Source organism: Pseudopodoces humilis, chromosome 1, assembly GCF_049639895.1.
Source record: "Pseudopodoces humilis isolate 2021_Gansu_Grassland_sample_001 chromosome 1, ASM4963989v1, whole genome shotgun sequence".
In the NCBI taxonomy this organism is placed as follows: domain Eukaryota; kingdom Metazoa; phylum Chordata; class Aves; order Passeriformes; family Paridae; genus Pseudopodoces; species Pseudopodoces humilis.
Window position 1 is genome coordinate 36249138 of NC_142200.1, and position 24166 is coordinate 36273303.

The window sequence follows — 24166 nt, forward strand, 5'->3', positions numbered from 1 at the left end:
GACCCACTGAAGTCCCAAGATACTTCCACAATACCATCCATAAGTATTTTTATTAAATCACAGAGCACTCTGAATTTTTCCATATTCTGCAACAAGGTATTTTTGTAATTTCACCAAGATACCTTGCAGTTAAGAGTGTACCAGATTCAGAAAAATTAGCTGAAAGCATTAGAAGAAACACTACCAGCACAGATAACACACTTTAGTTTCAGTTTGGAGCTAGCAAATGTTCACTTTAACAATATTTTATCTGGATGACTGGAAGAGACCCCAGTAGGCAAATAAATACAATACTCTTTTTTCCCTTGCCATCTTCCCCCTCTGCAAGGTGAAGTTGTACAGTATCCACAGGCAAAAAATTAAATCCTTTTCATTCACTACTTGTGCTGGTGCCCTTCTTTTTCTAAACTACAACTTATACTCAAGTCTTTTCTGGTATCTATTTAAAAAAAAAAAACCCTCACAGAATTCTCTGATCACATGGATTTCTAACATTGTAAATTACTAAGACACCACAAGTTAAACCACTTTAAACATTTTTTTTTTATTATTTAGTGATTCTAATCTTTGCATTTGCTAACTTCTTCTGATTAAAAGAGCCTCATCTCAGAATTTTCTCTGAAAAGACCATATTTGCTAAACGTTTTTTGATACCATAAGATTATATCCACAGTATCTCAATCAAGCTGTCTCTACTGTTTATGTCTATTCCAAATCTTAAAATGTTTCATTGCTGCTGTTTCAATCTCATAGTAAAGGTGACCACACTTAGTATTAGGAGATTCATAATTTAAAACTGTAACTCTATAATCTGGCATTCTAAATGCCATTTCCTTAATCACAAAGAAATACCACATCATGAGAGAAAAAGAAACTCCAAAATCCTGCTGCCACCATCACTTTTACTTCTATTAGATGTCTCAAATAAGTTGGAATTACTTTTCTAACCCATTTTTATCCAATATTAAACTTCTTGTCTGGCAGTAATTCAAAACCTTTCTTCAGGCACTGACCAATGAGCCAGCCTGCAGATGAAACAGCAAATATGCAATGTTGTCTTGAAAAGATTACTTAAAGTACATTGTAACCCTAAGAAAACACACCATAAATTATAAACATATTTTTATTTTTTTTAAGTTACAGTCTAAATTATTTAAGCATTTCAAATACTAGACAATAAAGAACAATTGTTGTTACTAAACTAATTTCATGCCCTACTGCTTGACTTTCTACAATAATGTCTTTAAGCTACATCATGACTCTTCCCTAATTACTCTACACCTGATGCCTCTTGCAGTTCACAGGATGGATGAGACTTCCAGATTACATCAGATCTGAATGACTATGACACTATTCCAAAGACAAGGCTCTCATTACCTTTAAAACTTAAGTACAGAAAGGGGAAAGACTATGAGGAGGGATGAAAGCAGTGAACATAGGAAAGGTAAGTTACTTCTTCCTACCAACCTCAACTCATTGTGATACTTCCACCCCACTGCCCTCCAATGGGCTTTTGTTTTGTTGGGTTTTGTTAGGGTTATTTTTTCCATTTATTTTAAATTACATACTCATTTCTTACTAAGAGGGGTTTCCAGCAAAGGACTTGCCATGGACCTTCTTATTGAAAACTGCTAAATGATGACTGCAAGAAAGCACCTACTTGGATAACTACTGGCTTCAGCTTCAGGGCAATACAGCCCAGCATAATGCACACAAAGAAGCCCCAAACCCCTCAGGCAACTCCCTATCCCTCTGTCCTGGTTTACTCATATGTAAAATGGAGAATACACACTATAGGAGACTTTAGATGATGAATAAATCAGTGGTTTGTGAATTATTTTTTTTTTTTAATTATGATTAAAATTTCTATTTAAAAAGCTCATTTAGCTATTTTTACAAAGATATGAAGAGAGGCACTGTTTGTAGGAAGAGTCCACCTGGTACAAGGGATTCAGTGATATTCATTATTGGGTTTACTGGGTAATATACAGTCAACAAATTATCAGAACATACCTCAAATAATAAAACTAAAGTAATTAAACAGCTACTTCTATCACAGAAGGTCTTCTGCAGGTAGAGGAAAGAGGACAGAGAAAACATGGTTGCATACACAGATTACATCCTAGTTTATAGGCACGAGGAACATGTATCAGTCCTACTTCAGATCTTTCTTAACTACTGCTTTGCAGCTTGCCATCATTCCATAAACACAATCACTTATATTTTGAGCACTAAGTAACATAGTTGAACGCTTTCTGCCCCTTCCTTAGTTCTTTCTCGATACTTACTTTCAAAACGTACATATAAATGTTACAACCAAACCTCCTTGCCAACTGGAGATACAAGGCAGTTGGTAACAAACAATTACAGTTTTCCAATGCCCTCATCACACCCCTTTTTCGGAGCCACCCAAGCTTACATAAATATTGAAAAGCTCTAAGCGTCCCGTATTAAGTGTGTGGGAAAACAACAGAAGAAGAGTTAAAAGCTGCTATTGTTCTTCATATACATGCATTTACTACTATATACATATGTATTCAAACATCTAACTTACATGTTTAAATTGTTTCTAATGATGTCTGACTCCCTCCCCAAACTACAGCTCACTTTCCAGTATCTTACCAAAAATCAATGCAATCAAAAACCTGCCCTAACCAACCCCAAAACCAGCCTGCAACAGGGAAAAAACCCCAAAATATCACAAGACATCAACTACATCAAGCCAGTTCTTCCCTGGTTATATGCTCAAGAATTAACTTCTCCCATCCTGTCATGTAGAAGATACCCAGTCATCAAGTTAAACAACTTCTATGAAGATAAAACACATTGCAAATACAGGTTTTTCCTTTTTCCTCTCCTCTGTCTAAATGGATAAGGAAAATAATCTGGAAAGCAATGATTTGTGCAATGGCTTTCTTACATTTTGTTTTCAATACACTCCTAAATAGTTAAGCAGTATTTCTAAAAAAGTCTGATTACCCATCCTTTAAACACCTATGGTTGATCAAGTCACAGAAATCAGAGAGCAAAAGGTATAATTTGTCTTCAGCAGTGATGCATTTTATACCAATGACACCTATATATTACAAGAGAAAACCTACTAAAGGTTTAATGGTGCCAATTAAAGAAGCCAAGAGTTTGCATGGCTCAATGGCTGAGTCATAGACCTTTTCCCCATAATAGGTTCCATTATAGTCCTGAACTCAAGCTGTGGGAAGAGGATTACAGATGAGTAAGAGGAATTAGTATTTTTAAATGTTATTACCAAGGAAGGTGTCCTTTAAGCATTACACAGCTGAATGTCTCTCCTAGCAGTAGAGCAGCTTGTGCTTACGCACCATCCTGGTTCTAAGTGGGATCCTCAGAATTGTGGACACCTCACTTCAAAACACTAACACAGAAAGTAAATCCATCAGTGTAGAGCCCTCTCCATTTTAATCAATATTTCATATGCATTTCCAAACTTGAAATATTTCCATACTTGTAATTTTTGTGCTGTTTTATTACCCCTGATTTTTAAAAATTTATAGATACTTACATAAAACAAGGTAAGACTGTGTAGCTAAAGACCAAAATAGTTTGTACTTAAACCACAGGATGTCTGTAAACTACTGGTGTGATGTGCAATGAGGAAAAGAAAATTAAAAAGTTCAAGTGCCTCTCAAGATTGCTTCCAGTAAACCTAGGGAAGTATTTGTGCCAGAGTACAACACTGGACAAAATTCTGGTCATCCACATCAACAACAATTACACCTCAGACACGAGTACAGATTATCTTGAAGGAGAAGTCCAAAGGGAATTTAACTTACTTTAGATAGATTGCTATTTATCAAAACACTGACAGATCCTAATATAAGAAATGAAAATAATTAAGATGGGTAAAATTGACACCAGAGCAAATTCAGTATGAAACCAGTATCTAATAAACTTAGGACAGTCAGATGCCTGTTCCAGCATTAAAACTGATGTGATTTGGGTAAGCATTTCAAAAAAACAGGAATACTGGAAGCAAAAGCCAAGTGTTCTTTAACCTTGATGAGGTTTAGAAAAGCAGTTCATAAGATGGCACATGTGACAGCTGGAAGCTCAACTCAATGGCCCAGACAATCTTTACAAGTACTTTCCCTCTAATGACTGGGAACAGTAAAAATCAACAGCAAAATCTTGTTTACATTAAAAAATAACTGCATTTTAACAAATCCCATTTGGAATACGACAAACATCAAACATACTAGTTAAAAAACAAGTGTTAAATATGCTTAAAAAAAACATTTATGTTCAATTTTCTTGGGGAAGTAAGTATCTATTAAGCAGACTAATAGGGCTCATAAAACAAGCTCCTGGTCACAAATTTTATCTTCAAACCTGAAAAAAGGGGTTGGCTACCCAAGAAGCTTTTATAGCTACACTAGCCAAAATAGAAAAAACTCTGTAGTATGACCTGTTTTATAAGCCTTCATACACATCCTTAAGTCATCACTGCTATAAATATGATTACTCAGATACCCCAAAGAAAACCTCTGTGATTTCAAATGTCTGTTTTTATAAAATTTTTTCTTTGTCAAGTAATTGTCTTTGCATCATGACTGTCATACAAAATGCAACAATGCTGTTTAAAATAGAAAGGGCTGCTGATTAAATAAAGATGCCACAGTGCCAGTGTTCTTTTGGAATAACTTTTCTATTCCCTGGTTTGGACAATTTTCCCCAAACATTGCAGAAATAATTTTTATTTTCAGATTCTCTAGACAATAGACTTTAGAAAAGCAGAAATAGGCAATTTATTAAATTACTGATCATCTATCATTTGTTCATTTACACAATTACATCATTTAAATATTAGCAATATACTTGTAAGGAGTGGGTTAGTGCAGGAGGAAACCAGTATCCAGTAGCTGGGCCTGTGTCTTAACCTGCCAACAAGAATTTTGCAACCAAAAAGAATCTCGAGAGAATTTCACCTCTTTTTAATTCTGTGTTGGAAAACTTGCTCTTCCTCAAGAGCTTCCTACACACATTCCTAATACAAGAGATCAGACAATAAGGATTAATGAAGGTAGAACAAATTCTTCCCTCAGAAAAAAAGGAATCTTTTCCATAGAAATTACCCCATAGCTCCTAGCCCAGAAGTCCATGGCCTGCTTTGAGGGCTCTCCAGATCAGTTAATCAATAACCTAAAACCCTTTCTTCTATCCCCACCCACTGGGGTAATTGAGTGGTTTATAGAACTCTTTTGTTTTAGGCTAAGTTTGATACAAACTGATGTAGAGATACTCAGAAGAGACAGAAAGGAGCAAGAGTTTTAATCTTTTACACCTACTAGTAAGTCTTACACAGTTAATTACTGAAAAAGCAAGACATCCTGCAGATCATACTTCAACTACTTACAACCCAAGTTTCCTTGGATATCTATTTTCTCCCTCACAATATTTATTTTTTTTGCTTCACTTACGAATACAAGCATCTACCTCTTCAGCAGCTACAACTCACAGAACATATTTCTGAGTTAAAAGGAAAATACACTGATTGAGATTTAAGTAATTCTGTGTTTATACCTTGCAAGAGATAAACTGTTGGTTTTCTAGCATTGAAGTAAGGTAGGCATTTTCACATACACTGCTAGTGTGCTTTCCATGTACTAGTCCCTACAGTTCTGCATGAGAATTTTTAATTATCCAAGTAAGTATAGTCAGTAAAAACTCTTTAAATGAAGGAAGTTACATCCTGAAGCTGCAGAGTTTATATCCTAGATCTATTAGAAAACAAAGTAACACAGAAGACAACACCCAAAGGCTTTTTTGAGGACATGTAAATCCATAGAAGTCAAGCTGACATTCGAGAAAGTGTGCAGGACCTGACTAACAAGCAGAGCTAACTCAAGGTAGGGCTTCTAAAGCAGGCACCCCTCAGAGCACCAGGCAGATGTGGAGGAGCTCAGGATGGTGGGGGTGGAAGACAGCGGAGGTTTGTGGTCACCTCCATAACCCTAGGCGTGTTACCATCTGCATAGTTCCACCCTTTGAAATGGAAACAGCGATCATGTTTGTGTGACCCACCAACAAATTCCCACTGATTCAAGTTACACAAAGGTTATCTGGTGGAAGAAGTTAACAGATATGGAAGGTACATATCACCGGCTAAAGCCATCTTTTTCTAAGTGGCTTACTAATACTGACCTATTAAATTCGGGTAACTGTGGTTTCACGTTGACACTTGCCACTACAAATTTTACAGCCCCCCAGAAAAGGCTCAGCTACGTCCAGTTCCCTTGAAAGCCAAAGGCAAATATAACACATAACAAATAAAACAGTCTTTCCATGGCCTTTCCAAAAAAGGTGGCACTATACAATCCATAGCTTTCAGGTGAGGTGTGGATACATCATCAAGAGCCAACAGAAAGCTCCCTCCTGGAGAGATAATAGAATGGCTTGGGTCAGAAACAACTTTAAAGGCAATCTAGTCCAATCCCCCTGCAACAAGCAGGGGCATCTTCAGTTCAGTCAGGTTGCTCATCCAACCTGACATTAAACACTTCCAGGGATAGGGCATCTACCACCTCTCTGGGAAACCTGTTACATTGCTTCACCCTTACCATAAAAAAGACTTTCTTTTATCTAATCTAGACCAGTCCTCTTTCAATTTAAAATCATTACCCCTTGTCCTATCACAACAAGACCTGCTAAAGTCTGTACCCATCTTTCCTATAAGCCCCTCCATAGGTACTGAATGGCTGCAATAACATCTCTCCAGAGCCTTCTCTTCTTGAGGCTGAACAACCCCAGCTCTCTCAGCCTTTCTTCATAGGAGAGGAATTCCTGACTTCTGATTTCCTTCATGTTCTTCTGTGAATTCTCTCAGATCTATGCCTCCCCTGTGCTGAGGGTCCCAGAGCTGGATGCTGCACTCCAGGTGGGGTCTCACAAGAGCAGAGCAGAATGACAGAATCACCTCCCTTAACCTGCTGGCCACACTGCTTTTGGTGCAGCCAAGGACACAATTGGCTTTCTGTGCTGCCAGCATATTTTGGCAGATCATGTGCAGTCTTTCATCCACCAGCAGCTTCAAAAGTCCTTCTCGGCATGGCTGCTCTCAATCCCTTCAACCCCCAGTCTGTAACTGATACCCTGATGTAACAGCTTGCACTTGGACTTGCTGAACCTCATGAGGTTCACACAGACCCACTCCTCCGGCTTGTCCAGCTATCTCTGGATGGCATCCAGACCTCAGGTACATCAACTTCAACACCCAGCCTGGTGTCATCTACAAACTTGCTGAGAGTGCACTTGACCTCCCTGTCAAAGCCATCAATGGAGACATTGAGCAGGACTGGTCATAATACACTTTTCTGGGACAGGCTGTCTCTGCATTTTGATTTACACTGAGATGCAACTACTGTCATTTGAGACACCAGCCTGAGCAGATCCCATCAAAAGCAAGATGTATGTTACACCACAGAATTCTGCTCTGTCAAATTTCCCTCTTTCATCCCCCTTTTTTTTTTTCTGTTGGCAAGATCTGCAAGCTTCTAGTAGTGGACATGTAACTTTCCTAATAAACTTCCCACATTCATATATTTCCTTATCATATAAACCTGCTCTCCTTAATCAATTTTCCCAGGCCGCATAAAAGTAGTCTGCAAGGGACTTCAGAGGTGGAACAGACCAGGATTTGGAAACACCAGCTTAAAGAAATCTTAACAGATACACGAGCAATACAAAAACAAAACTAATCATCAGTAATCAACTCTGTTTTTCTTTTGGAAGACAGCACTTCTCTATATGGCCTTTTCATTGCACTATTTTATTAACTTCAATATGACAAAGTGGGCTTGAAATCACAGACTTTCTAAAAATTCTTTGATGTCATATTTGCTGCTAAGGTCCATTTATGTCAAAGAGCCCAAGATACTTATCAGACTCCATAGTCACAGCAACAAATGAAAATAGCCTTCGAATATATTAGCTATGGCATGTCACAGGTAGGCCTTTCCCCAGCTCCTCTAGTAACTGAAATAAACCAATAATTAAATCAGAATGTGTCATTAGAACTGGAGGGGAGGATGGAAAACAAAACAAAACAAGAAAAACCCCCCCTGCCCCAAACCCCCACACTTTATTTTCTGTGGACAAACACCTACCTCATTTAGCAGCACCAACTGAGGTAACCCTTAATTTAGATTCTCCAACTAGTTTCATTAACATTGTTCTATGAAACACCTCATATTTAGTGCAAATATCTTTAGTATCCTTGCTCCAGACATTCTGTCCACAACCTACAGTAAAATGAAAAAATTCCTATAGACAGATCTTAAATCAGACATGCCTACAGCAATACCAGGTCTAGATTTGGGGTTATACTGTAATGTTATATTAGAGCTAGAAAGCTGTGTCTAAAGCCACACTTTTAACTTACCCCTGACTATCATAACAGTTTCTGAGTTACATTTTCAGGTGCTGCTGAACAGAGCAGCAGGGAACTTCAGAAACTCACCACTGCTGCAGAGCACCTCAAGCACACCCCACGGGAACATTGGCAATACTGACACCAAACAACCAAACCAATCTGTGTCAGTCAGCAAAAAATCCCCCAAACCCAGTCTAATACCCTAGGTCCAACATTATTTGGTTTCCAACAAGTTTTCCTAGAGTATTTCAAAGGAGGCCTGCAGAGAGAAACACAGCCAAGCAGTCTTCCAGTATTGCAGTATTCCAGTATTGTCCCTATGCTCATCTCTGACAATGCTTGCCCCAAGAGACATCTGCAAGACCCCATTAACAAACAGATACAAATAACAACCATAACGCCCAAAGTTTTAGACCAGTTTTAATGACTGTGTATTTCATACACAGTTGCAAAAGTAAACTGTGATCTCAAATTTTTAGGGTAAGGTGTCACTTTAAATTCAAACATGCACTGTGTCTTATAAGCCTCCCACTATATTTAGCAACAATTGGATGGTACAGAAGGATTTCTTCCAAAAATAAAATTAAGGCCTTCGTATCATCCAGTGCTCACATGTAAGGAAAATTGCAGTATTATCACACTTATCAGAGTCTTGCAGGGCCAAAAAAGATATGAAGTACCAGAATGCAAGTGGATAGAGGGCCATCTGGAGTGAAAGGAGATGTAAAAGAAGAGTGGAAAAAACAAGCGTTCATACTGACTACTAGACATTAGAAAGTTTGTTATGAAGCTTGTTATGAATCCTCTCTTCTTTACCAGGAAAATGACATCCAAAAATCTATGGAACTATTAACTTCTCAGTCACTGTGGTAATATTATTTTGTTTGTGGGAGTTACAGATATGTAACAGAATACAATTTAACTAGCACAATTAACATGGACTAATTTCTTTTTTATTCAACCAATTAAATTATTCAGTCTGTTTTAAGAAAAGTCTACTGTAAGTGGGTATACATTCCTTTTGGGAACTCTTGTATACCATGAAAATTTCCTCTATGACTACAATAACAAGAGTTTACATTTAAGAAAAATACAAACAAATTAATATTTTAATATTAATATTTTAAAAGTGGAAATTGAAGCCTAAATAAATGTTTGCAGCTCCCTACAACATTCTAGCAATATATCAGTGGTAAATTTAGGTTTGCATACTGAAAAAAAAGTGTTGTATTCATGAAGACAAATACTTGCAATTTTCCAAAATTAAAAGGTTAATAATATGCTATAGAAACCTGCCAAGATTCAGAAATCATGACGTTAGAAAGTTAAGATTGTGGGTTTTCAGTACTTAAAGGGGGCATTTAAAAAAAAGAAGAGGAACTTTTTACACAGGCAGCTAGGGACAGGGAAAGGGGGAATTGTTTTAACTAAAAGAGAGGATTTAGATTAGATGTTTAGAAGAAATTATTTCCTCAAGACATTAGAGAGGCACTGAACAGGCTGCAGAGAGAACTTGCGAGTTCCCCACCCATAGAAATGTTCAATGCCAGGTTGGATGGGGACCTGAGGAACCTGATCTACTTGGTGGCATCCACCCAGGGTCAACCCACTACAGCACCCCTGCCTGTGGTGGGGTGGTTGGAGCTAGATCCTCTTTAAGGTCCCTTCCAATCCAAGTCATTCTATTACCCTGTGATTCCTTAACATTTAATTTCCACAGCAATATGAACCCATTCCCAGAAGTTCTTCATATTTGTGCATGCTCAGCATAACACAAGAGCTGCTGTCTCCTAAGCTTGGCTAACACAGTAAAACCACAGAGAAGGAGTACAGAAAAGAGTTGCATCCCAATCCTGAGGAACAAGAAAAGCAAAGGAAGAAAGATTCCTCCCAGTCCAACAGTGAAAAATCAGAGAGAGACACTTTTTTTTCTTCTATATCTCTGTATAACTGCAGTACTATCACGTTAACCTCTACAAGTACCAAATTCCTACAGAAGAAGTGGAATGTCCTGCTTTGAACTGTTAAGACTGGTCTTCTCAGTCTTCTTGAGCTGCACTCTTAAGCAATAAGCGCAATACTGGAAGGAGTGACAAAGAGTAAGGAGGTGGCACATTTCAGAGTAACAGATACCCAAGTAAGAACTTAAATTGGGGGGTTATGAATTTTGGTTTTGAATAAATAACAAAATGTATGGCCATCATTTTCATAAACAGAGGCAACACTACTGTTGCCTCTACACTACACCAACCTTGCAAGGAACAGAGAAAATTCCAGCTAAATAGGTAATGTATAAAGTTCAGTAAAATCAAAAAGAATGATTTATAAACTCTAGAAAGAGCAAAACCACACTCAGATCACTTAGTCATCCTGTCTCTCAGTTCTGTTTCCTCATAAAGATAACTAAAAAAATTCATCTGAGTTTTATTTCTAACTTGCTGTGCTTATAAACAATTCTCTATGCTGAGGGAAAACAAAAAAATCCCATTTAGTACTCAAAGATGACAATTCATTAACTGACACTGGAAGCATCTTCAATATGACACACCTAATGAAATTGCACCAAGTTCTTTGGTAGAAAGGGGATGTTCTTTCACTTCTTCAATAACAAAATAGCTGCAAATACTTTAGTTGGAGAACAGCCCTACTTTTCCCAAAAAGAAGACTCCTGAAATCAAATCAGTCATTAATATTTGTGTGGAGTAAAAGAGATCTTTGGAGAAGCTGGAATGCAGCTTGTTTGTCACTAATTCAATAAGGACAAAGCTTTCTAAGACTACTTACAGAAGTTTTAATTTATCAAAATTTGAGGAAAAACTCAAGGGCTGGTTACTGAGGGCAGGTGCTACGAAAACACAAGCTGTGTTAGAGTATCAAAGAGCCCAAAAGCTTGCTGCCAGAAGAAGAGGCAATCCCCATTCTGCCTCAGCAAGCATTTCCACTCCTACACCACCAACCTGGGTGATCTTGTGGTTACACAATGGAGAGCTGCCAGGAACATGACCTGGCCAGATAAGCCTATTCACCAAATGATCAGGCAAGTTGATGCAAGGAAGCAGCAAAGTTTCTGTATCCCAGACCACAGCCACCTTCATCTGCGTGGATATTTTTTTTTTTTTTTTTTTTTTTTTAAAGCTGATTAGATATTGGGAGTTACTGAGTTCACACAGCTGTGCTGGGAAGCTGTCAGTGGGCTATTTGCCCACAGCAGGGTGGCACAAAGGTACACCCTAAAGCAGTGTGAAGAGCAGTAACAGGCACTACTGGACCAAATGGCCGCCTCTGGCAAGGGCTCAAGAGGCAGGTGACTCAAGCAGAGAGAGGTGGAGTGACTCCCTAAACTTCTCTGTCCCCATTTTAACACAGACGTTGGCCATTTCCTCTCTGTTCCTACTGTTCAGCACTGCTCCGTCAGATCAGCTCAGCCTTTCCCTGCCCCTTCTCTGATCACTGCTTCTTACTCTGCTCCTACCAGCTCCCAAGAAGCAGTTTCAACATCTTTAAACCACACTGGCAAACTTGCAAATATGTAAAAAGAATAGATGCACAAATAAATGCTCTAAATACTCAATGGTATCAAACTTTGCTCTTTAGATACCAAACTTTACAACTCTCTTGGAAGTCTATAAATATTTACAGATAGCATCTCTAAAGAAAAAAAAAAAAAATCAACCAATGTTTTGAGGTTTTTTTCCCCCAAATCCAGATTATATTACCACCAGAAAAATACATGTATCATCATACAATTAAAAGAACTGAAATTTGAAAATTCAAAAGTGAAAAGCACTGGCTTACTGAATTGAGGGAGAAAACAACTTCTATGGACAAAAGTTAAAAATTACACTTCAAAGTGATGGTGTCCCATCGTAGTGAGAATTGACACTCCACAGTGTCAGTTTACTTCACAGAGGAAAAAAAGAGAGAACACTTATGCAAGTTTGTGACACTTGCATCCAAGATACAAGCAAGGGCAGGGTAGCTTAAAACAAATGGATACCATGAGAAAGAGCAGGACAGAATCCCAGGATCAGTAGTAAAAAGGTAGGACATTATTTCTTCACCTGCAACTTGTTCCTTATTAAGATTGCCACTGTATTTAATGGAATTTAAAAAATAAAAAAATAATTTAAAAATCAAGGTTTTCCTTTCATTTGCCCTGCTTTTCCATCCTTGTGTCTGTAAGTCGATGATAAAGACATGAATGTTTTTATTACACTATCAGATTTCAATCATGAAAAAATGCATCCCTGAAACAATAAATAAATAAATAAATATAAAGTAGGACAACATCTTCAACCATGGGAAAAGTAAGATAGCTGTTAAGTCCCACTGGAAGTGACCATCAGCAGCAGATAAGAACACAATACCAAAGTACTAAATGAGCAGCATAAATTTAAATTTTGTTCTAGTTGGGTGACTCCTCAGAAAATGTTAATGATTTTAGGAAACAAAACATTCAGGTCACCAACATCGCATAGAAACTTTCAAAATACTCATGCTGAAGAACAAGTTGGGTAACTCTTAAATCTACAAATCACTATGCTGATGCAGACTTGTGTTTTTATGCTAATGTTACAAGCTGGCTTTACCCAGAACTTCAGAGCAGATAATTTAATGGCACAAATTATTTTCATCAGAGTCAAATCATGGCACCTGAGGGAAAAAAGTATTCTTGAAGTAGCTTGTGCCTCCTCAACAGTAAAAAAGACCAAAACGTTCACAGCAAAACCACCTCAAAACTACATATCTTTGGCCCAAAGGCTTATTCACAGAAAAATCACTGCAAGTACTTTTTTTACAAAAGTACACACAGCCTTTTCAAGGATGGGGAAGAAATAAGTTTTGGATATGTTAATATTAACTGTTACACTGGAATGTAACTGAGGAGTTTTAGAATATGGACTTTTGTTGGATATAGTATTTCATAATTATTATTATATCCTTTGAGAGATCTGCATGGGAACTTGCTCACAGATGGATCAAGTTATCAGTGTAACAGAAAATTCTACTCCACAGGGGTGAAATAGCTTCAACACTGCTGACTAAAGGTAGATTTTATGGACTGTTTTTCTTTTAGCTGGAAAATTATGGTTAATTACATTGCTTACATTGCTCAGATACAGGAATTTTTTTAAAGCATCCACAAAATACAGCAGAAATCTGTAAAGTTTTAAGAAAAAAATACTGCTATCAACCTTTAATATGAATACAATGGATTTTCTTCCCTTCTTCTCTCTCATTACTATTCACAACTTCTTATTTTGCCTTCATTTTCTCAATATATATTATATAAATACACATACTCATGCTTATCTCTGCATAAGATAATATACAATTGTAGTTAATTGAAGTTCAGTATTAGTGAGTTCTTAATTCCATTTAGTCTGGCAGCTTCAAAAATCTTGCCAACATACACTGGTTTGCTGGTCTGTGCATACTTGAAAAAGGAAACTAGAATTTCTAGGGGCAGGCAGCCACGAGACTTTGCTGAACATGCAGCATACACAGTACCCCAAAAACCAGCTAGCAGTCATGTGAAATAGCCTCTGCATCAAAACAAAAAGTACACAATAGTGTTTCTAGGGTTTTGTTTTTTAAATAAATTGGATTTGTTCTACTTATCAACAGGAAAATGGTCAAAAAGTTAAACACTTGAGGGATTAAAAAGCCAGCAGCTCTCTCTGGAGATGTGGGAAATTGCTTATGAATATTATTTATGGGCATAATCCTAACTATTCAAAGTGGCATCATTTGCTACTATGTAAACTTACGGGAAACACTGAAAGATAATTAATATGAAAACAGTGGAATCAGTCTCTTCTTACTACTCTTAGTCATTTAAACATACATCCAGGAGATAATCAACTTCATTTTAGCGTGCCAGCAGAAACTGATTTAAGCTTTACTTTCTGCCAAGTTAGAATATTGCATCAAACCAATACAGCTGATTATAGTTTTCATTACTATCCCTTTCCATTCAGGTATATCCAAGCATAAATTAAACTGAGGCAGCAACACTGAGTTTGAAATTGCAGGAAGGGCCTGTGAAAGGGGTGACCCAGCTGGTGACTCAGCAGGACTTTCCCTGCCTCCTGCCCTGCAAGGGAGGGCAGGAAATTTCAAAAGAATGTGTTCATACCAAACACAGCTATGAGTTATGATTTAAAGCAAAGTCACATGCCCACAGATAATAAGGCCAGCAGAATAAACCTGGCAGTGAATCGGTAACACACACAAAATTAGCTCCTTCTCCACCAGAACCTGGACACTGCAACCCAGAATCCTTCAATGCTGTTGGTGCCCATTGTAGAGCTCTTCCATTTAGTCGGGCATGGAGGCTATACCATTCTTGTTTGTCATTTAAATACTCCTGTGTTTGACTATAAATAACATGGATTGCATTTGTGGAACATGATTAATGAACACGACTCGAAACTTCAGCCCACACAGTAGCTGTGGGTAAATAAGTTGTGTGTAACAACACACCCAGGACAGCCTATTCTTGGATAAAAAAAACCTCCTACACTTCCTCTATCACTAATAAAATGCTCTAAAAATAATGATATGTAAGAACAACTGCATAGAATTAGGCCTCCAAAGGCCTGTCTAACCTGATATCACCTATGATAAAGTGTGTGGAAGAGGACAAGAACCAGACATGCACACAGGAGATGCAGCCCAGTAACAAATTCTCAGTCACTTATGTATGGCATAGATCTGCTGAGCCAAACGTGGTGCCTTTCTATTTATCAAATGATGATGCATTTTTATGTGCAACATCTCAGAGATCAGCATCTTAATATGCAGTTCTGAACTTACTACTTGACAACTTGCTGAACATCTAAAAAGAAATCAAGGAGAAAAAACAGGTGACAAGCAACCCTTACTTCACATTTATCCTCTTCATGCACCTGTATCACTTAAAATTTTAGAGGCTTTCACTGTCTCTCTCCCTCCTTCCCCCACTAAAATACCCCTGCTCCCCACACCATGATTTTCAAGTGCTGATGTATTTTCTGAGGCCTGAGGAAGGGACACACAACTTCACAGCACTTGCCTCACCAGCATGCCATACATACAGGTAATAATCTTTGTTTTGTTCTCTACTACTTTCATTAAAATTCCTACTGATTTATTTCTTTAACTGTTATAGCACATTTTCAGACAGCTATCTAACACCAACACCTTCTCCTAAGATGTTTTTGCCTGACAATTCACTGCCCAAGCACCACAGAACCATAAAATCTTTTAGGTTGGAAATGACCTTTAAGATCATCAAGTCCAGCTCTAAACCCAGCACCATCAGGTCCACCACTAAAGCATGTCCCTAAGCATGTCCACATGTCCCTAGGAACCACATCTGTACATCTTTCAAATACCTTCACAGATGGCAACTTTATACCTTCCCTGGGCAGCCTGTTTCAATGCTTGATAACCCTTTCTGTGATGAAAATTTTCCTAATAGCCAATCTAAACCTCCCCTGGCCATGTCTTGACTCACACAACTTAATGGCCAAGCAATTGACTCTCATATTATATTTCTAATTATTTTATTTCATTCTTATTATATTCTTCACCACATCTACATTTGGTACTCTGCTTTGGTTATATCAACAGCAGCAGCAAATTATGCCATTTGGCTTTTCACTCTTTTCCAGATCATTTATGAGTATTTTGGAGAACACAAGCTCTCATGCCTAAAACAGATGCCTCCACTGCGAAAAAAGGCGAGCTACTCCTGCTCTCTACATTTCCCCTTGGTGGATTGCTCTGCCACAGCAGAACCAGCCTCCCACCCCATGGCCACCAGGCTCTTCCAAAAACCTTTGTCGAAAAGTATTTCAAAGGAAGGCCTGACAAAGCAAGCATACTAACTGAACATCCCAGCACTTCTTGTGGTTCTTATGGATCTATCAAACTCCACTGAAGCCAGCAACTCACTGCTAATACGGTCCTAATAACCATGTCTAGTTTTCAGCTATTAATCAAAACCAGATGAATTGTCAATCACCAGATTCATCTCATAGCCAAAATAATTTGCAGTTTTCCACACAAAAAAAAAAAAGAAAAAAAAGAAATAATAAGCTTTGGAATCAACACAGCATTTTCTTTCAACTTAAAAGCAGAAGAACTTCACTTTCCTTCCAACATATCAAAAACAAAACAGTAATTTGGTTAACCACAAGTATTACAGCCTTCCCATGATAAGGCTAGCTTCAAGTCACTGAAAAATAATTACTAAGATGGCTTCTGTTGATTTTAAAATTCATAGTGATTTCCATTTTCACTGACTATATTAATTTTGTTGATTCAATTTATACAAATAAAAACAAACCAGGCATTTAAATAACTGCTCTTCAGTGAACAGTTTTCTGCCTACTGACATGAAAGGAAAACCATAACACAAGAGAGCTACCAACTCTGTATTCAGGCTTAAGAGCAGGGGTTTCGCACATCTGCATTTTATCCCCAAGGGGTGGGGAGGGGTTAAGTTTTCGTTGATTTGAACAATACTCATTTCATCCAAACAGTTTTCAAGGGAGAAAAACCTGCCTGTTAAGAGTTTCATTATACAGTCAGGGCTCAAACTAATTACTTAATGGAAAGGTACGTGAACAGTAACTTTAACCAGATAAAAACTTAATAGAAATAAACTAACAGAGAAGTTACTTGGCTTGCTACAGCTGTCTGAATTACTGATTTGAATCAAATAACTGGAGTTATCATGTGGTTTTCCTCTAATTATTTCGTTTCAGCACTTACCTTTCTTCAAGCTATTCATTTGCAGTTCAGCACTCTGTAATAGGTTGAATAGCTCATTTAAGGGTTGAACTGTCTGTGTTTAACCTCTTCACTGATTAAAGGGAAACAAATGTCCCAAGAATGTTTAACAAGCTTGTGCATTTTATGCGTAAACTTTCTTCTTCCAAACCACCTTTTAATGCCAGAAATAGGCTTACTGGATGGTCAGATGAAAATGAGGAATTAATGCTGGTGAAGAACACCACTGCTTTAAGGTACAGTCCACCTCAAGTATTTCATCCCACATCCCCACCATCACCAGTTATGAAAGATCCAAGTACCTTGGTTTTTGTTCCCTTACTGTCTTAAAAGTTTTATGTTACCATTTCTACAATTTTCTTTCAAGTTTTTTTCTGCTAGATGCTCCAGCTCTCCTCTTCAGAGTAAAAAATGTGTCTTGTACTTCTTTTTCTCATTCCAACCCTTTCTGTACTGATTCCTCTGTGCTGTCATTACCCCCTTCCCAAATACCCTCTCATTCTCTTCATTTTTTCCTGTAGTCTTGAGTTCTCTCCTTTACATCCTGCTTACCCACACAGTGGTTAACAGGAGGCACTGGCAAGAACTGCTCCCTCAGACAGGAACACACAACTCCACATGCATGCAAAAACTGTAATTTAACTTCTCCAGACAAAGTCTATGCATGGAGATGCAAGAGAGAGGAAGGGCCAACACAGGCATCTAAAATTTCAAACCAAATTCGAGGTAGGTAGGGAAGAGAAAGATAGTGTTGAAGAAGTCCTTTGCCTCATCAAGAGAGCTTCCTCCTCCCTTAGAGAAAGACAGTGCACTTTTCCCCTTGCCCAGCTTAGTCCCTGATCTCCTCCGCCGGGTTTCCCCACCTCCTCCTCTCATCCACGGGGAATGTGGAAGCCTGTCCCAGCTGCTGAGCTGCTCCATCTACCCCACTCCTTGTCAGCTGCCTCTCTGCAGCGCATACATCTGATTCCCAGAGCCGGCTCACGCTGTGAGGAGCAGCGAACAGGAGCAGCCGGCAGGCAGCAGCGAAGGGGACGGCTGAGCAGCTGCTTTGCGCGCAGGCTCGGGACACTGCCTAGGACAGCTGTTTTTTATGATTTATTAAGCGTATTGTAGCATTGTGTCATTACTACTGCATTCCAACAATTGTCTCCAAGTATTTATGGGCAGAGCTACTTGGCATTAATTACTGACTGATTGGAAAAAAAAATAAAATTAGTAAACCTTTGATACCTTGACCACTAATTCATCTGGTACCAAAACCTCTTTAATTCAGACTGACCAAGTCAAAGGCAAACAATGGTAAATGTGAATATTCCAAAGAGCACTTTTGCAGCTGAAGCTTAACATACTAGCATGTAGCCAAACCTGTTAAGCTACAGAGGATCAAGATGTTTTACCATTTTTAGCTTTTAATTGAAAAATGACATGGAAGCAATACATGGCCATCAAAACCTGGCAGATCAGAGCCTCAATAAAATAAAACTTGTATTCTATTTATCATTTCATTTGAGCCTTGGAAGATTTAATTTCAGACTGATTCACATTGTTGTCTTCTCCTTGCATAAACTGTTTCACCATCACTTCTCAGTTTCATTACTTAGTGCTAAGCTAAAGAAGTTCATGCCAGAATTTTTTTTCCACATGTAACAATTTCAACTTTAATTTAAAACCACAGAACATTCCCTTAGGATTAAAAAAAAAACCAAAACAAAAACCACCTTGGTTTGGCCAAAGCAAACACATTATAACACACACTTCTTTCTCCAAGTTGCAAATACAAAAATTTAATAGTTTAAATGACAATTCTCACACGTGCTTTCCACCTTCTCCCCAAAGCAACCAACATGAAAAAAATAGTACGTATTCAGTCTGTCCTGTTGTTGTATCATCTTTTGGTCTATCCATAATGTCATTATATAAAAATTACAGTAAGGATGTTAGAAAGATACCTGTACCTCATTTTACCTTCAGCCTCTGTACACTAAAAAAGCCACGTAACCAGTAACAAACAAGGGAGTTGAACAGGGGCAATTGTTTGGAAACCATAGTTCTTGTGTATCCTGAAAGGCACTTACAGTAATTTAAAACATTTTCTACTAATTGGAAGTAGCTTACCTGAAGGACAGGCACTTTTTGTGGTGTGTTTTGTGGTGACTGGTGAAGCTGTGCCCAAGGCTGATGATGAGGATGTGGGGGTGGTGAAGATTGATGATGTATCCCTGGATGAGGCTGCATGGGAGGACAGGTTGGCATTTGCTGTTGAAAAGACTGCTGTTGACTAGGAAGCTGCTGGCCAGATATTAGTCGCTCTTGTATTGCTTGTGGATCTGCAAGGCCAACACCTGGACAACCATTTGGTCTCATGTGCCCACCCATCTCCCGTGGTGTTGAAGACATACCCATAAACGGACGATTCTGTTGCATGTTTCTGGGGCCCATATTCCTTTGTCCAATTCCCATGGCACCAGGGGGCTGGTGTGACGGCTGAGGATGGGGTATATTTGGGTAACTGCCAACTTCCATTGGTATTCCAGCACTACCAGGTCTAACCTGTGGAGGAGGTGTACCTGCTGGATTACTCATTGCTTTCATAGGTGACATGGGAGGTGGAGAGGCATAAGTTCCCTGAGGCTGTGAAGGGTGCATAGTTTGCGTGTTCATTTGGTTAAGTGAGCCACTAGGGTGGATGGGCTGCTGGTGCATTAGTCCTTGACCACTGTTTGATGGAAATCCGACAGCATTTGGGTATCTTGGTACAGATTGATTCATTGGAGTGTTATTTGTAAGGCCTAAATTCTGATTCATCCCTGTATTATTAACTAATCCCTGATTAAGGTTACTGTAAGGATATCGAGAATACTGCCCTGAGTTGTTTATAGTAGGTGAGGGTACCGTCTGGCTCCGAGAACTAAAATTAAGTGTTTGCGGCCTAACAGCACCCTGCTGGGGAGGATTAGGGGAGAATCTGGGACTGTGGGCTACTGATTCCCCATGGAGAGCAGTAGGGGGATGGTGGTGAAATTGCTGGACTGAGTGTCGCAAAGAAGGTGCCATACTGGGATTCTGTTGGGGCACATGAGACAAGTGGCCAGGTCCTGAGGTGGCAATGAAAGGGTTTCCCTGATTGAGGCCTTCTTGGCCTTGAGAAAACTGGTTCATCCTCTGCTGCTGTGGCTGACCATGCTGCTGCATTGAAAAATCACCACGAGCCATGTAGTTTCCCATCTGCTGCATGTGCTGAGGATGGCCCTGCCCAGGGGGTCCGGAGGGTGCCTGTGGAGGCTGTGTGGGTTGCGGCTGCTGCTGCTGCTGTTGCTGCTGGTATGGTGCTCTTATCTGGTCTGGCACTTGAACTGCCCGTGGTCCCCACATGGAGCCACTGTCTACAAAGGGTTGCCCATGTCTTTCGTTCTGCAAGCCGGGATAGACTCCCATCTGACCACCAGCACCACTGCTGTGAGGAACCTGAGGAACTGGAGGGTTGTGATACTGCGAATGAGGAGACGCGATACCATTCCCAGGGGCATTGCTTATCATCCTGTTCGGCTGATCCATCAGGTGCATTTTCTGCTGTTCGTATTGATTATAGTGATCAAAATGGGTCAACTTGGCTTGGTTTTGATTTGCAGGAGGATGATGAAGAGATGACTGTAAAGCGGGAAATCCTTGATCCATGGGCATTTGCTGACCCATAGGATTCACTGTGTTTTCAGGATATCCACATTCTCCAAGACCTTCCAACCCTTCACTGAAAATATTCCCATCTTCTCCAAACAGACTCATCATTCCTGGATCTGCCATCTTTTTTCAGCACACAGCTCCTTGGAGCTACAACCAGAATGTTAGTCTGTGCTTCACCTCGGTGAGGTGTTTTGTCCTCGAAGCCTTTAATCCTCAACTAATCTCCTTCATGTCATTCCATATTTCCTTAATTCTTTTGGACCATGCAGTGTCAGGCAAAGTCTGGTTACTGCTCCTAGAAAAAGCAGGGGAAGGGGGAAGAAAGAGAAGAAGATATTGAAATAAATAACATCAGGCAACATAAAGAAAACATTTTTGACTGTTTTTTAAATGCTAGCTAGTTTCAGCCCCCTGAAATACATCTTTAAAATCTATTTCACATTATGAAGGATTCATTAGCTTTATCCAAAGCTTTATTATGATACGGAGTTAGGAAGCAAGCAAAACACTAGCTTCAACCTTAAATTAATCCATTCACTACACTTCCTAGTGCTCCTTTCTTGGGTGGAACAGAACAAAAGAACACAACACGCAGCAGCAGCAGCTGCCACAGCAGGTAGGCAGATGTATGAATATAGCTGAGCAGCCCATCTGCTGAACTAAAGCCCTGAAAACGTTCTAGTTACCAACAGCATGCCCTTAACCTTATTCCCTTGAGCTGTGTAATCAGATGAGCAAGCAGAAGCACCAGGTCCTACAATGAACTAAAGTTAGCTATAGGCACAACAGATTTTTCAAATGTGTACAGGGATGACCCACTAAATACAGACCAAACTCCAAGGCTTAGCAAAGGCTAAGGAAGGGAATTTTTTTTTCTTTTTTTTTAAACACACAGCTTATCTTAATTGAATGAATTTGTAAACTGAAAGACACAATGCTTCTTCCCACTTCAGCAAAACTATGTGCTCAGTTTTTATAAGAAAATCAAATTTAAAAGCTTCATCATATGATAGGGTGGATTTCTCAATCCTTATCCTAACTTCCTTTACGATGGTAACACAAAATAGTATCACTGGAGTTCATTACTTATATTCAGGTTACCATGCTACTACTGCAACTACAGCACTTTGGAAGACCACACTTAAGTTTTGTTGTCTCCAGAACTTGAATACTTATTCAAGAGAATTAGTAATGGCAAAAGGACTTAACAGAAAGCTAAGCTAACAAGGTACACTTTGGACTTGGGGAATAAAAAGCAAAAAGCAACAACAGAGTAACAGAGCAGATCCAGAAAAATTCTTATTCAGGTTTTCCACAGGGAAGACAGGTCTATTCCAAAATGTGTTCACCATCCTCTTCACACAAGAACTCCAAAGATTTGTTTGGATCCGTTTTTTATGAACTGAGGCAGTCTAATGCTGTCTTCTCTTAAAATTAGAATTTTAAACACTATGTCTTACATGCAAAATAAACTTTAAGACAATAGTCAAGGGAGCCCATATGCTTAGCAAGTAAAACCATTTTCGCATCTTGGTTGTAATTCAGTGGTGACTCTACTTGCAGATACCAACTGCCCTTAACCAGCAATCCAAGTAAAGAAGATTTACAAGTTTATGCTTTCAAATCTTGCATTCTGCTGTGGAGGAGAGATGCTTTCAGTCACTTTGGACACAAAATGCCAGGCCAGACTGTTTGACTGAAGGTGATTTGTCCCAGACAAGTTTTAGGTAGAAAATATCAGCACATTTATTACCCTTCCCCTAGTCACTGTCAAGAGGACCTTCTACAGCATGAAGCAGAGGGCAAGAGGAAAGGCACAAGCATTTATCACTCCTCTTAAAATAGCATTTGAATGTCACCTTTAAAACCACACTCTTAAATCTCTTTAGTGCTCAGCTGGGATATTAACACTTCCTAAATCACTTGGAGGTAAACTCCTATGAGCCATCTTCATATCTCTAATATCTATTTGGTTTTATTTCATTTCCATTATTACGCAGAAACCATCTGGAATATTTACCTCATTCAGTTTATTAGGGGACACCATAAGGAAGTCTCAATAAGGTGAGAAGAAACCGCCTTCACCAAAAGAACCTTTTGCTATTAGACTGCTCCAGAGCAGACCGGAGTTGTGGTGAAGATCCCTGATTGCTCAAGGACTTCTGGCACTGCGACTACTGATGCTCACTGCCATCGGGAGCTGTTAAAGCTGGGCATCAGTGTGCACTGAGAGTCTCCATCTAACAGAACAGTCTCTATGCCTGGAAATGCTAAAAAGCAGAGCACACAGATACTGTTAGCTCCCAACCACTGATGTAATCTGGGTAATATCAAACTGGAGCCAAGTAGATCTCACCCACCACAAACAGAAACAGCCACACAGTTACGAAAGTGTAAGAATTTCCACTCATTTTATTGTATAAATCATGCCTACTAAAAGAACCATTTTTTAAGACAAGCAGGCTCTACTCTCCTGAAGCACTAATGAAACTTTATAACAAGCTAATAGTGCTTTCTTCTCTCCAGAAACAAGGTTACTAGCATCAAGCATGCATTTGAATCTGCTTTGTTTACTGTTTTTCAGCTGACAAGCTTCCAATAAAATTCAGGCCAGTCAGCCACTGATAAGAGTCAACATTAGCTCACAGTAGCTTGGATATGCTACTATACCCAGAGAACCAAATTATAATAGGGTAATGGTTTTGTTTTACTAAACACACATTGTTTCTGTTCAGCTTACACCATCCCAATCTGCAGATTTGGGCTAAGTACTGCCCCTTACAATGCAAGAGATGTGCTAGGGAACCTAGCACTTGCCTGGCTTCCTGAGCACACACTCTTTCGAAAGAAAACTAACCTTTATGATTAAGTTTGTAAACAAACTAATCCATCATCTAAATTAAGAGCAAAAATGCTGTTTGTTATTGTGTGATTTTAGATCTGCTTTTTTATCTGAGTCATGAATCAACTTCATATTTGAGCTCTGGATGCTAAAGTTACTACATCTGAAATACAGAATAAGGCCACAGTAAAGAAGACATCTCAAATATTAGGAGTATTTCTTCAGATTTAAGTCCAGCCTCAAATTTAATGACCACAGCCCTTAACAGTCCATTGTGGTCTCTCCAAACCTTATTCTACTTTCCGCAATAAAAGTCACACCTCTGATATGTTATACGGCTAACAGCAGCTGTTGAAGCATGAAAGACAGTAGCAGCTACAGCCTGATCAAAATAAATTAACCAATGTTTTGATAAGGAAACAGTCAATACTGGAATTACCTACTAACCTCTCAGC

General features: G+C 38.9%; 1 protein-coding gene across 5 annotated transcripts in view; it reads right to left on the reverse strand.

The window, feature by feature from the left end:
- CHD7 (chromodomain helicase DNA binding protein 7) overlaps positions 1-24166 on the reverse strand; it is a 133050-nt gene that overhangs the window by 70495 nt on the left and 38389 nt on the right. For all 5 annotated transcript variants that reach the window (XM_088066073.1, XM_088066082.1, XM_088066091.1 and 2 more), the window contains one exon: positions 19304-21164. In XM_088066073.1, the coding sequence (XP_087922199.1) occupies positions 19304-20989 (1686 nt within the window). In that variant the 5' untranslated portion in view covers positions 20990-21164. The remainder of the gene's footprint in view (positions 1-19303; positions 21165-24166) is intronic.